This window comes from Dendrobium catenatum, unplaced genomic scaffold, assembly GCF_001605985.2.
Source record: "Dendrobium catenatum unplaced genomic scaffold, ASM160598v2 fragScaff_scaffold_226, whole genome shotgun sequence".
In the NCBI taxonomy this organism is placed as follows: domain Eukaryota; kingdom Viridiplantae; phylum Streptophyta; class Magnoliopsida; order Asparagales; family Orchidaceae; genus Dendrobium; species Dendrobium catenatum.
The window spans coordinates 115,996-130,181 of NW_021318688.1; the positions used below are offsets into that span (position 1 = coordinate 115,996).

At 35.4% G+C, this 14,186-nt stretch overlaps 3 protein-coding genes across 5 annotated transcripts in view; 1 reads left to right on the forward strand and 2 right to left on the reverse strand.

The window, feature by feature from the left end:
- The window catches only part of LOC110108860, a 16,618-nt gene extending 10,866 nt beyond the window's left edge, over positions 1 to 5,752 (forward strand). For all 3 annotated transcript variants that reach the window (XM_020839691.2, XM_020839693.2, XM_020839692.2), the window contains 2 exons: positions 4,550 to 4,685; positions 4,827 to 5,752. In XM_020839691.2, coding sequence (XP_020695350.1) covers positions 4,550 to 4,685; positions 4,827 to 5,566 — 876 coding nt within the window. In that variant the 3' untranslated portion in view covers positions 5,567 to 5,752. The remainder of the gene's footprint in view (positions 1 to 4,549; positions 4,686 to 4,826) is intronic.
- A 134-nt stretch (positions 5,753 to 5,886) lies between these two features.
- LOC110108861 lies at positions 5,887 to 6,495 on the reverse strand. The gene has a single exon (XM_020839695.2). It carries the CDS (start codon positions 6,466 to 6,468, stop codon positions 5,974 to 5,976), a length of 495 nt encoding a protein of 164 aa, XP_020695354.1. The 5' UTR covers positions 6,469 to 6,495; the 3' UTR covers positions 5,887 to 5,973.
- Positions 6,496 to 7,553: 1,058 nt separating this feature from the next.
- LOC110108868 (muscle M-line assembly protein unc-89) lies at positions 7,554 to 9,013 on the reverse strand. The gene has a single exon (XM_020839704.2). The coding sequence runs from the start codon at positions 9,011 to 9,013 to the stop codon at positions 7,595 to 7,597; it is 1,419 nt and encodes a 472-aa protein (XP_020695363.1). The 3' UTR covers positions 7,554 to 7,594.
- Between the last annotated feature and the right edge of the window lie 5,173 nt (positions 9,014 to 14,186).

Sequence of the window (14,186 nt, forward strand, 5' to 3'; positions counted from 1 at the left end):
GTAGAAGATAAGATTAGAGAAAGTCGCCTTAGATGGTTTGGTCACATAAAACGGTGGCCTTGCGATGACCCGGTTAGGAGAGTAGAGGTATTAGATTTGACTTATGTTAAAAAAGGTAGGGGTAGACCTAAAAAGACTTGGTTAGAAAATATTAGGAATGACCTTTCTTTATTAGATTTAAATGAGAATTTGACTTTTAATAGGACACAATGGAGAAAAAGGATTCATGTAGCCGACCCCACGTAGTGGGATAAAGGCTTGATGTTGTTGTTGTTGTTGTTGTACTTGAAGGAGAGAAGCATTCTCTAAGCCTTTTGTTGTCCATTGTTATATGGATGAGATTGGAGGCCATTTATAAGTGAAAGGCTGCCTTCTGTCACCCTCATGTGAAATTAAATAACAAATAGGTGTTTGACACATTTATAAAATGAAAGAAATGCACATCCTGCATGTAATGAGAGAATGTTGTTTGGCTTAAAGAAAAACTATTAGATAAGCATGCACTTGCCACAAATCGTTAATGTCTTGTTCTTTTATTAATGTCTCCGATCTCTTGATCACGATCCCCTTTTTAAGGATTTAACTCAGTCTATGTCTAATTGGAGTGAGAAAGCTACATAGCTCCTTTCTCTGGGTTGTATCACTTGGTGATAAATACTGTCTTTTATAAAACACCATGAATTGTTTAGATTCACCTTGTAGAATTTTAAAGTAGGAGGCTATATGTCAGTTGTCTTTAAAAGCATCACACTAATGGCGTATATTGATGCGCCAACTTCAATGACAAAAATAACAGTTAAAGATTAGGCAAGGCCAGTATATGCACCTTACTTATTCTCTTTTTGTAGAGAAGAAATGGGTCCTCATATTTTCTTTCCCATAAAAACTTTAGTTTGACCCAGATAAGAGAATGAAGTGGTGAAGCAATTAAAAAGTAGTTCTTGATAAACATTTTTTTTTAATAGTTCTTGATAAACATCCTCACATGTTTATAACTCCCATAAAGCTGTGAACATCGGTCACATTTCTTGATTATTTTTACTTTTTGGGGGTTGATATTAATATTCTTTCTTGTCGACCTTAAACCCCAAATATAATCAGGCCTTTTTATCAAAATCACACTTCTTGCGATTGAGGTGGAGTTGATACTTTTTTGGGAGCTCAAATACCTTAACGTGTGTTGTGTTCGTTCTATTTCTAGTTGTAGAGTAGAATGTCATCTTGATATAGAATCATGAAGTCCTCCATTAAGGGTCTCGAGATATCTTTCAGGGCATGAAAATTGTCGGAAGCATTAAGGCTGACATTGCCTTCTATTTGTACAGTCTTATCTTGTTTTGAATGTGATAAGTGTTCCAACAAATCATCAATACATGGAAGAGGGCACCAATTCTTCATGGTGATTTTATTTATCCTTGTTAGTTAGCACACATGAGCCAATAATCCTTCTTGGATACCCCGATGATCAAGAATTCCCCTGGAGAGCAACTTTGTTTAAGGACTCCAGGATTGAGTAATTCTGCCGCCTGCATCTTGTTTCCTTATTTTCAATGACCGAGTTGAGATGCATCATAATATTAGATAGTGGAGCATAAGAGAAAAGCTTAATTTTGCGGATCATCATTCTTTTTAGTGGATGATCATTTGACTTTTGGAAGATTGTAGAATACCGCTTGACTTGCTATAATTTCCTATCTTCCCTAAGAGTAAGAAGAGTCTTTTATTCAAAATTTTTTGTTAGATTTTGTTTGGTAGTTTTATTTGGATTAAATAATATTGCCATATTGTTGTTTTTTTGTTTGGTGAACGGAAGGATGAACCATTGGCAAGCTTTGATGGTTGTTTCGACTTCTGCTGACACCTCTATGTCTATGGGTGGGAAATCCTTATTCTTGTTACAGTGTAGTTAACATGGTTTTTGGTGAGTTAATATTGTTGTGCCCTTCGAAAGTTGATGGCATCTTGGACTCGTAAGTATGGGCTGTTGAAGATGATGAATTATCATGTCAAAAGGATCACCTAACACCTCACTTCATCGATGTATTCCCAAGTAATAATGAAGCAAACACAGTATGATCGGTTAAGGTTCATCTCTAAGTCTCACTGGATTCACCCGTGCAAATAAGGGTGAGAGTGAGGAGTCATCTACTAATCGATGAGGTTCTCTCTTTTTTTTTTTTTGAAAATTTAATTGATGAGGTTCTTAGGAAATCTATAGGTGTGTAATCTTGTAAAGATTAATTGTAAACGAGTAAATTACAAAATTATAATTTAAAATTCAAAAATAAAGAGAGGCTAAAGAATATAAAGATTTGAGTAGATGAACACAACAAAAAACTATCCTATAATTATTCCATTAAATTTTTCATATTTTGAGTGGCAATTCATTATTCCTGGTGCAAATTAGGAATTTTCTTATTTCTAGGCTATGGTTGTCTTCATTTTATTATTTTTAGCATTAAGACAAGGATGTGTTTTATCCATTTTGTTATAGTTTTTAATACTATCCATAATTTAAATGGATGTAGGATATTCAGGATAAGGTTTCTTAAATTGGTACATTTAGTTGAATATTATTAGATATGGATTGATGTTTATCTTTTACAGTTATTAAGCTTCAGGTTTGTGTTCATCAAGTTGTTTGGAATTCAAATTAATTCCTTCTCAAAATCTTATCTTCCCTAGCCAATTTTTTTGTATATGCCTTTATTCAAGTCATTCTCTCTTTTTTGTGCTATCCAATACTTGAAAAAACCTTAGTGCATGAATTTTCAAGGAACGGGCCACAAGCTTCTTCCTCTCTCTTCTCTCAGGTAAGCTAGGAAGCATGATACTATACTTTAATTTCTCTAAAATAGGCGTAATCCTTTTTCTTAAATAATTTCTTATTGGTTCCAAAAGGTTTATGCACTTGCAATCGCAATTGAATTTGGTCTACCACAAGTTCTAACATGTGGGAAATTTTTTCTTCTGTAAATTAAGGATTGGGATGGGTATTCTTGATGGTTCAATGGAGCCTAATATCTGACTATGGGAGAGCTTATGGATTTCTCCTTACCTCCAATCATTGCACAAAAACCTTGAATGAAAAATTTGATTAAAAAATTGTAACATGCAAATATTCAAAGAAAAAGAAATCCTATATAAACAAAGCAAAAAAGAAAGATTTAAGAAAGAAAAAAATTTAGGTTTTAGTGGCTGATTGAAAAAAAAGATGAGATGCCGTGGAGGGAGAGTTCTTTGTGAATGAAGTAGACTTGGCAAGGAGGAGGAGACATCAGTGGCTAGGAAGGAGATGGTAGGTGGTTGGCATGGAGAGTGGTGAAGGAAAATCGAGAGGGTAGTCACATTCAAACATTTTGTTAAATTGAGAGCTTGAGGTTTGAGTCATGCAGCGTGAGGGGTATGATTAGATTAAGGAAGGTTTTATTCATTTTATTGATTAATATTTATGTTAAAAAAACCTACTATACATTGTGCACAACTCACAAAACTTGGGTGAGGTACGCCTCAAATGACTGTTATAGCTATGCCACTTTTTTTATCTATGTATTTGATGTGGAAGACGAGAATAAAAAGACAAATTTAATTTGAAGTGCAAAGTGCAACCGTGAGATATACTTAGTGAGTGATTGGCTTGTTTCTGTACCCGGTAGTGTACTCCTACATTGTCTAACTTTGCTTTTGGCGAATGCCATACCACTTTCTCGACTTACATTATTCATATACTCGGGAGGGTACGATTTTCCTTGGCATAGCCTTCTCTTGCAGTGTTCCTATGTGACATTTTTGCCCATATGGAAGTTAAGTATTCCACCAAATCAATGAAATAGGTGAGTTTTAGATTGCGAAATAAAAATCTTTTGGAAAGAATACTCATAAAGTTTAAATGTCTCAATTTGGTCAACCCATGCATCCAATTTCTTGATATCGATAAAACCATTACAACAAGGGATGCTAAATTTGGCTTGTATCTTGAATGGTTTGGGCCATCACTCTTTTAGCGATGATGCAGGACTCTCATCCTTGTTATATTTGTCTTCAATTTGATATTTGGAATAATTCCCGATCTTCTTGCTTTCATTGCAGCGTTGCTTTTTGTTATGAGCAACTATTCAAGTTGATTGATTCAATGTGCCTTGGCATAGCCTACATTTGATTGCCCATATTGAAGATGATTATTCCATCAAATCAATGCATGTGAGGTGTGTTTTACGCTTAGAAATGAATTTTTCTTTGGGGAAGAATGTTCATAAAGATTGAATGTCTCAAGTTGGTCAAACCATGCATGACATCTATAAGAAAATGATAATAAGGGATGCCAATTTTTTCTTGTAAATGGCTTGGACCATCACTCTTCTAGTGAAGGTGCATGACCCTCATACTCATTGTCTTTGTCTTCATTTTGCTCTTTGGAATAATTTCAGATATTCTTGTTTTCATAACAAAATTGCCTTTTGCTCATGGGCAGCTATTCAAGTCGATTGATTCAATGCATATTCTTTGTACGTGAATGTTACTAATGTAAGCTGCTTTTTGATTTTTACAGGTAGGACCAAATCCTTTCATTGCCGCATCTGTGGTCAGTGACAGCAATCATCCTAGTCCAATATCAATATTTGACGCATCATTCTCAAGTGAGAGTTGCTCCGTTGGTAGTTTCAATGGAAGCTTTGACATGAAAGGTATTCTTCAGATGATTCGAAAGAAAAAGTGACCATATATATATATATATATATATATAATCTTATAATATAATCTTCTTAAACAAAAATGTAATATTCAACCTAATCATGACTAACTCTTATTTCCTCCGTACGTTCCAGAGAGCAAAACACGCATAGACTTCAGACATAAATGTAATAAAACCGAATCACTGAGCCTGGACTCTGATCTTCTGGATTCCGCTAACTCAGTGGAGTTTAGCAGGTCTGATAATGAAATGATTTTGAACAGCAGTCGAAGTGACTTCAGCATACATAGTATCCAGTCATATAATGTTGGAATTCTCGGAACTAAAGTCAGCTTTTCTACCGAAGCCATCTCAAAGACCAAATTGCTTCTTGAGAGCATTCTCTTCTTTGATTCAGACAATACATTGCAGTCTTCTGTCAACTTCTTTCTTCTTGACATTTTTGCTTCAATCTCAGATGCTTTCTTTGCAAGGATGAAGTCCAGTTTAAGCTTATCAGAAGCAAATGACTATAATCATCTCAAGGATTTTCTATTCGACTTCTTAATTGAGAGCTTGGTTAAAAGATTTGACCAATTCTGCATGTCCGGATATAAGGTTTGGTTGAAATTGCCTTTTCTATTAAGTAAAGACCAGCTGTTGAGAGAGATTTATGGCGAGATAGGAAGGTTATTGGAATTGGCTGGGAAGGTTTTGGGTGATTTGGCAGAGCAAGAGTTGAGCTCATCAACCATAAGGTGGACAGCATTTGAGGCAGAAGCTTCATGGGCAGCCATGGACATTGAGAGTGTAATACTTCAGGAGCTGGTGGATGAAATGATAATGGATTTGTTTGTGATGTCGAAGCTGATGAATGATTTCAACTATTCTTAACGTGTTAGAATTTAGAGTGGCGGTAGACTGCACAATTTTGTTTAGGTGCTTTTGGAGGTGTGTATTAACTATTAGCTCTTGTGTAGAATTGCTTCAGAGTAGGCTCCTGTTCAGAAATATTTTGACTTCCTGGAATCAGTCTTTTGGGAAGAGGTTCCGTTGCAGGTTTTGTTGCATTGTTTTGAATTCCTACGGAAAGCTATGAAGTAAAATTTTCTTTGCCTGTTATTTTTGTAATATGAATATGTTCTAATGCTGTCATCAATTAGTTTAACAAGGCAAATAGATTCAACAAAAAAAGCAAACATCAAATGAAGAACTAGTAACAGATAAATCATTTCAGAGGCTAACAGTCTAAAAAACTCCTCTGTAGATAACTGACAAACATATAGAAGAAAACTCTTTATCTAAATACAATTCTTAATTAGCATGTCTCTGTAATGCATGATTGATTCCTGTCTCTGAATTCTCATCTCTTCATAAAACTTCTCTATGAACCTCTCTGCTCTTCCATCCACCGATTCATCTTCTTCATCAGACAGCGCTGCTTCATCTAACTGCTCTTCTCTTTCTGGTCTGTCATCACCTGCAGTTGCTTCAAGCATGTCTTCCTCTTCTTTGCCAATTCCATCAGCATTAGCTGATTTACTTCCACACAGGAGAAAGGATAAGATACCTTTCCTCTTCTTAAGGAGAGGATGAAGATGGTGGAAGGGGGGAGTGCTTGAGGGGGAGAACTCGTATTCGCCTACAAAGGTGTAGTTGTAGTGGTGGAGTTTAAATCGCCGATTCTTGAAGAGTTGCTTCTGATTGTTAGGCTTTCTCTTTCTCCTCATGGTAATGATTAAGAGAGAAATAACGCCCCATGCTCTCTTAAGAACAGGGTTTCTTTTCCTGATCATTTCGTTCTCTTGAACACACTTTCTCTCTCTTCGGGGAATTGAGGATAGTGGTTTGCAGGGTAAAAGAGAGAAGAATTTAAAGGAGAAGAAACGAGGGGGCAAGGAGAGGGAGCGGGCATTGAAAGTGAGTGAGAGAGCTGGAAAGTGATTTGTGAGGTCGGCGAAGGTTTGTTTTTTTTGGGTCAGTGGCTGTGTTTTGAAGTTTTAAAAAGAGAAAAACAACGGTAAGTAGCCGTTGTCGTGAAGTGGCTGATGCTCGGAGTGCTGCGGAGGAAGAATCAGTAATGCGACGAGGACGCAATGGCAAAGTTGCAATTACGAGGGAAAATGGATTACTTGGTCATATTTTTTTTTCCTTAAAAAAATATTTTTTATCAGAATGACGATCTCTTTAATATTTTTAAAAAAATATTTTTTTATAGATTTATAAAATATTTTTTCTGAAAATTTTCTGTGTTTTAATTTTCGTCTTACCATTTGGCGACATGATTTTATTTTACCAAGAAAAATTTTCAGTCTTACGCTAAGTTTTTATTTATGTTATTATCCTTTAATGAAAATGAAAGATTATTAATATTTATCTACAATCTAAGAGTAACTTTGCTTCTAAGTAAACCAAGATTTGGTCATTGATGAAACTTCATGAAGAAGTAGAAAGCTTATAATGCTCAAACAGGATAAATTATTTTCATGTATTTTTTTCTTAAATCAATTAGTAAAATTATTTTTTCATGAATTATTTATTTCATACTCTAAATAATCTGTTAAGGTGTTAATTTTATATTTTTGTTATATGATTAAATCATCTTATAATTTTCTTAAAATTTCCATTGTACTAACATTTATGGAGAAGTTAAAGATAAAGATCTAATGTTGTATGGTTGAAAGTTGTTGATTGAACAACACCTTCACTCCTCTCACTTTTAGTGGCAGACACTGAAAATGATTTGCTCACTGAAAATCAAGTTCTTCGCACCAATGCATTTACCCACAAATAACTCATACATTTCTAAGAAATCAGGAAACAACCAAATAGTTAATCATGCATGAATATAGATAATACTGATTTAATTTACATGGTTCAGACCAGTGAGCTAGGACATTTAAATATGCTAAATTAGCCAACTTATGTCTTCCTTGAAGGTCCAATGTCTTCTATCTTACCTTTCCTTTTATCATCACAGGAGAACCGGCAACCATGACGGCGTGGCTTTTGTGGATTCTTCACATCGTCTTCACTTGACTCAAGAAAGAGACCTCTGAGGCATCGCCTTCTGATATTGGGCTCATAAGTTAGCTTCTGTGGTGAGGTAATACTGGAAATAGCCTTTTGAGATTCAGTTTTCGCTGTAAAGCTCACAGGTGTAATTGGTTTGGTGGAGATAGTCATATGAACACCGGGGTTTTTCTCACTATAGTTTGTTTCATCCAGGATTGAACTATTAATGCCTTGCACATTACTGTTAATACTAGCAACGATTGATTGGTTTCCTTTTACATTATGGTAATTTTCTTCCCTCGTTTCATTACTCCTCCCTACCTTTTTCCCCGGCTGAACTTCATAGCCAATGAACATACTTGCCCCCTGGTTTTCACTTGCTAATGTTATAATATTCACACCTTGTTCATTTCCTAACTTATTTTGGTGTCCAATGCTCAACTTTTGAATCATTCTAGAAAGTCCATCTTTCAGCTCTTTCTGCGTTTGTCCTATAGTATGGGAAGAAGAATTTGGCATAGTGGAAATGGTAATCTTCTTTTCTTTCATGGTGGAATTTCCTCTTTTTGTTTCTATCAAGGCACCATTTATTGATTCTTCTGGTTTTTCTTCTTCTATCATTCTACCTTGTGACTTCAAATCAGATACTTTGATTAAGAGCTTGGGCTTGCTTACCTTCTTTGGCTCTTCACTGACTTCCTCAGGTTTTTCAACTCCTTCGGAATGAATTTCTTTTGTTATTTCTTTAGGTTCAGAAATTTTTATCGGACTCTTGTCCTGCTGAAGTTGTTTAGCTTCTAAATCTACTTCAGGTTTTTCTTCTTGGATCTTTTCGAACTGAGATTCAAGATCTTTCTGAGGATCCATATCTATTTCCTGCCTATTAATTTCCTCACTTAACTGATCTATGGTGGGTTCGATTCTACTAGTTTCAGTTTCTGTAAGTTGTTTTGACTCAAATTCTGTTTTGGTTCTCTCTTCATGTGGCAACGATGCTAATGTGAACTGAGTCTCAGGCTTACCCAATTCATTAGCAAGTTCATCTGAATCATCTTTAGCGCTTGGTAGTTCAGCTTGTGGAAGCAATTCTCTTCTTTCCGAGCTTGTGGAGGAGGGAACCTTTGCTAACCCGCTTGATGGAGATGGCAATGTTGATTGCAATTGGGTTTGATCTTCATCGATTTGGGGTGAGGATAGAGAAGAAGTTGGTGGCAATTGGGGAGTAATTGAAGGAGGTTTTGGTTGCTTTGAAGCTTGAGATGGGCTTCTCCAAGCTGGAAACCACAACCGGAACAACTGTTTCTTTCGACCGGGTCGGTCCGACATTATTATGTATAGTGAGTTTTACAATGTTAAAATTGGGTGTATACAAATATATATAGTTTAATTTGATGAGGAGAACCATTTGGAGAGAATTGCATCTGATTCTTTGTTAGATAGTTGTTGAGATTGGTATGTCTCAGTCAATGGAGAAGGATAACCTTGTATTCAGGAAATTTGATTCTTTTCATATGTTTGCATATTTAGGTATCTAATGTTCACCCCACCAATAGATAAACCGATAAATTTAAATTTAATATTATAGATCTTGTATTATTTTATAAAAATAATGATCAATTAGATTTTGAGTTTCTTTCATGACTTAGTTGGACATTCATGAAAAAAAAAATGTAATTATGTACAATTATGCTGCCAAAATTCTAATTTTTGCTTGCTTTTCATTATTAAAACTTATTTGTTTTTCTAAATACGAAAGCATGTGTTCAAAAAAGTTTTTCTTTTTCAATTCCAGACAAATTGCTTAAAATAGAAAATGTTTTATCACTATACTCTATTAAAGTAAATTTGAACAAGCAGGACGTTTTAGAAGTAAAAATTAGGTTGGAGAAATTATATTATATATATATATATAGTTTTACAATCATTTGGTCATTTATTAAGTTGAATAAATATCCTTATTTCATAGTGATAAGTTTATATGCTTGATTTTCTGCTGATATATGTGATTATTGACCCACATACTAAAATTTGCGAAAAAAGGGAAATTGGGTGAATCAAGTAACGGTCTGTGGGTGCGCGACACGTTACTTGAAGGGTTAAATAACCTCTGATCACCAAACGAATTGTCCGTTGTAATTAGAGCGTCAAATTCGCTTATAAAGGAACCCCTCGCTATCAAATTGGACATATACAATAAAAAATCGATGACCGACGCTCAAAATTGACTTGCGACGCTGCCCAAACCACTTCTGATAGTGAAAAAAATACCTAAAGTCGTCTATAATTTTGTTAAAAAAAATTCGCGGGTAAAAATTAGCATGAATCTCAAGTTTTCGACCTACGAATCAAGGCTAAATGAGATATTCTCTCAATTTTTTTCTGCTACTCTGAAACAAAAAAAAATTATTATAAATAATAATAATAATTAAATTAAAATGAAAATAATAAAATTTTCATACCTCGTATTCCGTCGAACAGACCCAAAAGTCCCGCAAAAGCTCCCGAAAATTCCACTGAATACTATGCCCTCTCGTAAATCACTTACCTCGATCACCCTTATGCGCTTCACATTAAAATGAGAATGAACGGAGGCTTCGTTCATTTGCTTTTTCCATAGCTCTCCTATTCGTGTTGGATATTATCAAACCAAACGACGCGTTGCTTGCTTTAGTTTTTCTTTTGATTTTATTTTATTTGTTTTTCAGATGGTTTTAAAAACATCTTTAGTACTTGTGATTTTAAATCCCGTGAAAGGGTGTGAAGGGCTGTTCTATTTTTTTTCGGTGAAAGACAGTTTAGTGTGTGCTCTCTATTTTTTTGTTCTCTTGCCTGTGAAAGTATAATGAAAAGCAGAAGTTTTTTATTTGATTTGTTTTCTGTGTTCGATTTTTACTTCCAACATTGGTACCAGAGCCCGGTTGGAGAATGGCAGCGAGTTCAAGCAACAATAATTTGCAACCTCTGTTGCCCAAGCTCATGGGGAAGAACTACAATCAAATGAGTATTCAAATGCGGGTGTTGTATCAATCTCAAGAGTTGTGGGAGATTGTAGGGAGTGGTTTTCAAGAGCCCGAAGTTGAGAGAGATTTGAATCAAAGACTTCTTCAAGAGTTGAAAGAAAATCGAAAGAAGGATCGGAAGGCCCTTTTCTTCATTTATCAAGCAGTAGATGAAATTATTTTGAGCGGATCTCTACGGCGAAGACCGCAATGGAGGCTTGGAATACACTACATGCTTCTTACATAGGAGATGAGAAAGTAAAAATGGTACGTTTACAAACCATACGAAGCCAATTTGATATGTTGAAGATGGAGTTGGAAAGTGTAAAAGAATATTTCAATCGGGTAATTACCATTGTTAATCAATTGAAGTTGAATAGAGAACTTGTAGAAGATAAAAGGGTTATTGAGAAGATTTTACGAAGCTTGACCAAAAAATTTGAAGCCACTGTAGTAACCATAGTAGAAGCAAAGAACATAGAGAAAATGTCTATTGAAGGGTTGCTTGGATCTCTTCAATCACATGAATTAAGAATGATGCAATATGATTCGACACCACTTGAGGAAGCCTTCCAAACTCAAGTGGCATTGCGTGGGAATTTTAGAGGTGGCCGTGGAAGAGGTTTTGGTAGAGGAAAAGGCTCTTTTGGTAGAGGAAGAGGATCTTATGGTACTCGAGGAAGAGGCCGTGCTAGTAAAGGAGAATCTACATAAAGTGATGGAGGTGAAGTTCAAGGTGGAACTCATGGTGATGGAGAAGGTGCACATGGTCATGGACATGGTTTCAGAGGTAGAGGAAGAAGCAACCTTGCCTATATCAAATGCCACTATTACAAAAGGTACAGACACATTTATTATTTTTGTTGGAAGAGGCAGGAAAATGAAGAGGCAAATGCAGATATGGTGCAAGAAAAGGAAGTGGAGAAAAGTGAAGACAGAATGTTTCTTACACATAGTAAGGAGTTTGGTGATTCAGGAGATGTATGGTTTATTGATAGTGGTTGTAGTAATCAAATGATTGACAATAGAAGATTTTTTGTTACTTTGAAAAACTCAATCCAAAGTAAAGTACGTACGGGAGATGACAACAAATTATTTGTGGAAGGAAAATGTGACATTTTGGTTCAAACAAGGAAGGGAGAAAAGAAGATATCATATGTCTTATATGTTCCAAATCTTAAGCATAATTTGCTTAGTGTTGGGAAACTAAATCAAAAGGGATATGTGTTGACATTTTCGTTTGACACTTGTACCATTAAATATAAGCATGGATTTTTTATTGCCAAGGTGAAGGTGACTCCAAATAAAATGTATCCCATGAAGATGATTTGCAGTTTAATTGGTTGTTTAAAAACTTCCATAGAAAATCATTCAAGATTATAACATTATAGATTTGAGAGTTCCAAGACACTTTTTTATATGAGCCAGAAGAATATAGCTAATGGGCTTCCACATATTGAAGTTCAAGACAAGATCTATGAAGCATGTATTGCAGGAAAGCAGAGCAGAGCACCATTTTCAGTTGGAAAATCATGGAGAGCGTTGAAGCCATTGGAGCTTATTCATTAAGATTTATGTGGACCGATGCACACTACTTCTATTGGAGGTAATTGTTATTTTCTCACATTTATTGATGATTATAGAAGAAAAGTCTAGGTATATTTTCTGAAAGAGAAGTCACAAGTATTTGAATACTTAAAAATATTCAAAGCACTTGTGGAGAAGGAGAGTGGCCATTTTATTAAGATGTTGTGGAGTGATAGAGGTGGAGAATATGTTAGCCAAGAGATGCAAATTTATTTGAAGGAGAATGATATACGCCACTAGTTAACAACACGATACACACCATAACAAAATGGGGTTGCTGAGAGGTAGAATAGAACCATTATGGGATTGGCTAGGAGTATGTTGAAGGAGAGGCAAGTGCCCAATTTGCTTTGGGCTTAAGCTGTGTCTTGTGCTGTATACTTGTTGAATAGGGTGACATAAAAAGCACTCCATCTCAAACCCCTTTTGAAATTTAGAGTGGTCATAAGCCTACAGTTGATCACTTGAGAGTTTTTAGGAGTATTTTTTTATGTTCATGTACCTGATCAAAACAGAAGAAAGTTGGATGAAAAATCTTAGAAGTGTGTGTTTGTAGGATACAATGAAAGGTTCAAAACCCATAAACTGTATAATCCTACAACAAAGAAAGTGGCAGTGAGTAGGGATGTGAGATTTGAAGAGAGCTTAGCTTGGGATTAGCTTGAATAAGGGAATAAGGAGAATGTCATAGTTGTTGAAAATTCAGATGTAGAGCAATAAACACCACCACACACTACAGTGAGATTGGGAGAATCATCTAGTAATGATATGGAAAAGGTGAAGATAAGAAGCTTGCATGAGATATATGACACCACAAATTACAATGAGGAGTTATCTCAATTTGCTTTATATATAGATGAAGAACCCTTAACTTTTAGTGAGGCAGTTACATAGATGGATGCCATGAAAAAAAAAGATTGATGCTATTGAGAGAAATGACACATGGAGTTTGGCCTCACTTCCTAAAGGTCAAAAATCCATTGGTGCCAAGTGGGTGTACAAAGTGAAGAAGAATGTTGATGGAGATGTAAATAAATTTAAGACTAGACTTGTAGTCAAAGGGTACAAGCAGAAGCAAGGGATAGATTATGAAGATATTTTTGCACTAGTTGCCAGATTTGATACAATCAGATTAATTTTCTCAATTATAGCTATGAATAGATGGCAGATTCATCAATTAGATGTGAAGTCGGTTTTCATGAATGGTGTTTTGGAGGAAGAAGTATATATAGATCAGCCTGAAGGTTTTATTGTAAAGGGAAAAGAGCATATGGTGTGTCATTTGAAAAGGGCTTTCTATGGCTTGAAGCAAGCCCCGAGGGCTTGGAATTTATGCATTGATAAGTTTTGGAGAAGAATGGTTCACTAAGTGCCCTTATGACCATGGTGTGTATATGAAGATATACTCAAATGGCAACAGGTTGATTATATGCTTATATGTGGATGATTTGCTTATAACAGGTGATGATAAGCAAATGATTGCAAATTTTAAATCAACAATATTCAAAAGATTTGATATGATAGATGTTGGTCTCATGTCATTATTTTTGGGCATATAAGTGCATCAGAAGATGATGGAATTTGGATATGTCAAAAGAGGTATGCAAAAGAGTTGCTTGAGAAGTTCAAGATAAATCATTGCAATAGTGTCTCAACACCAATGCAAACTGGAGTTCATTTCACCAAAGAAGGATAAGGAAAATTGGTTGATTCAACATTGTACAAAAGTTTAATTGGGAGTCTCAGATACTTGACAGCGACGAAACCTAACATTATGTATAGTGTGTTCATCTTGAGAAGATTCATGGAGAATCCAAAGGAGTCTCATTGGCTTGCAGCGAAGAGGATTCTTAGATATATCAGTGGCATAGTTGAGTTTGGCCTTCATTATCAATGCAGTGGAGACATGAGAT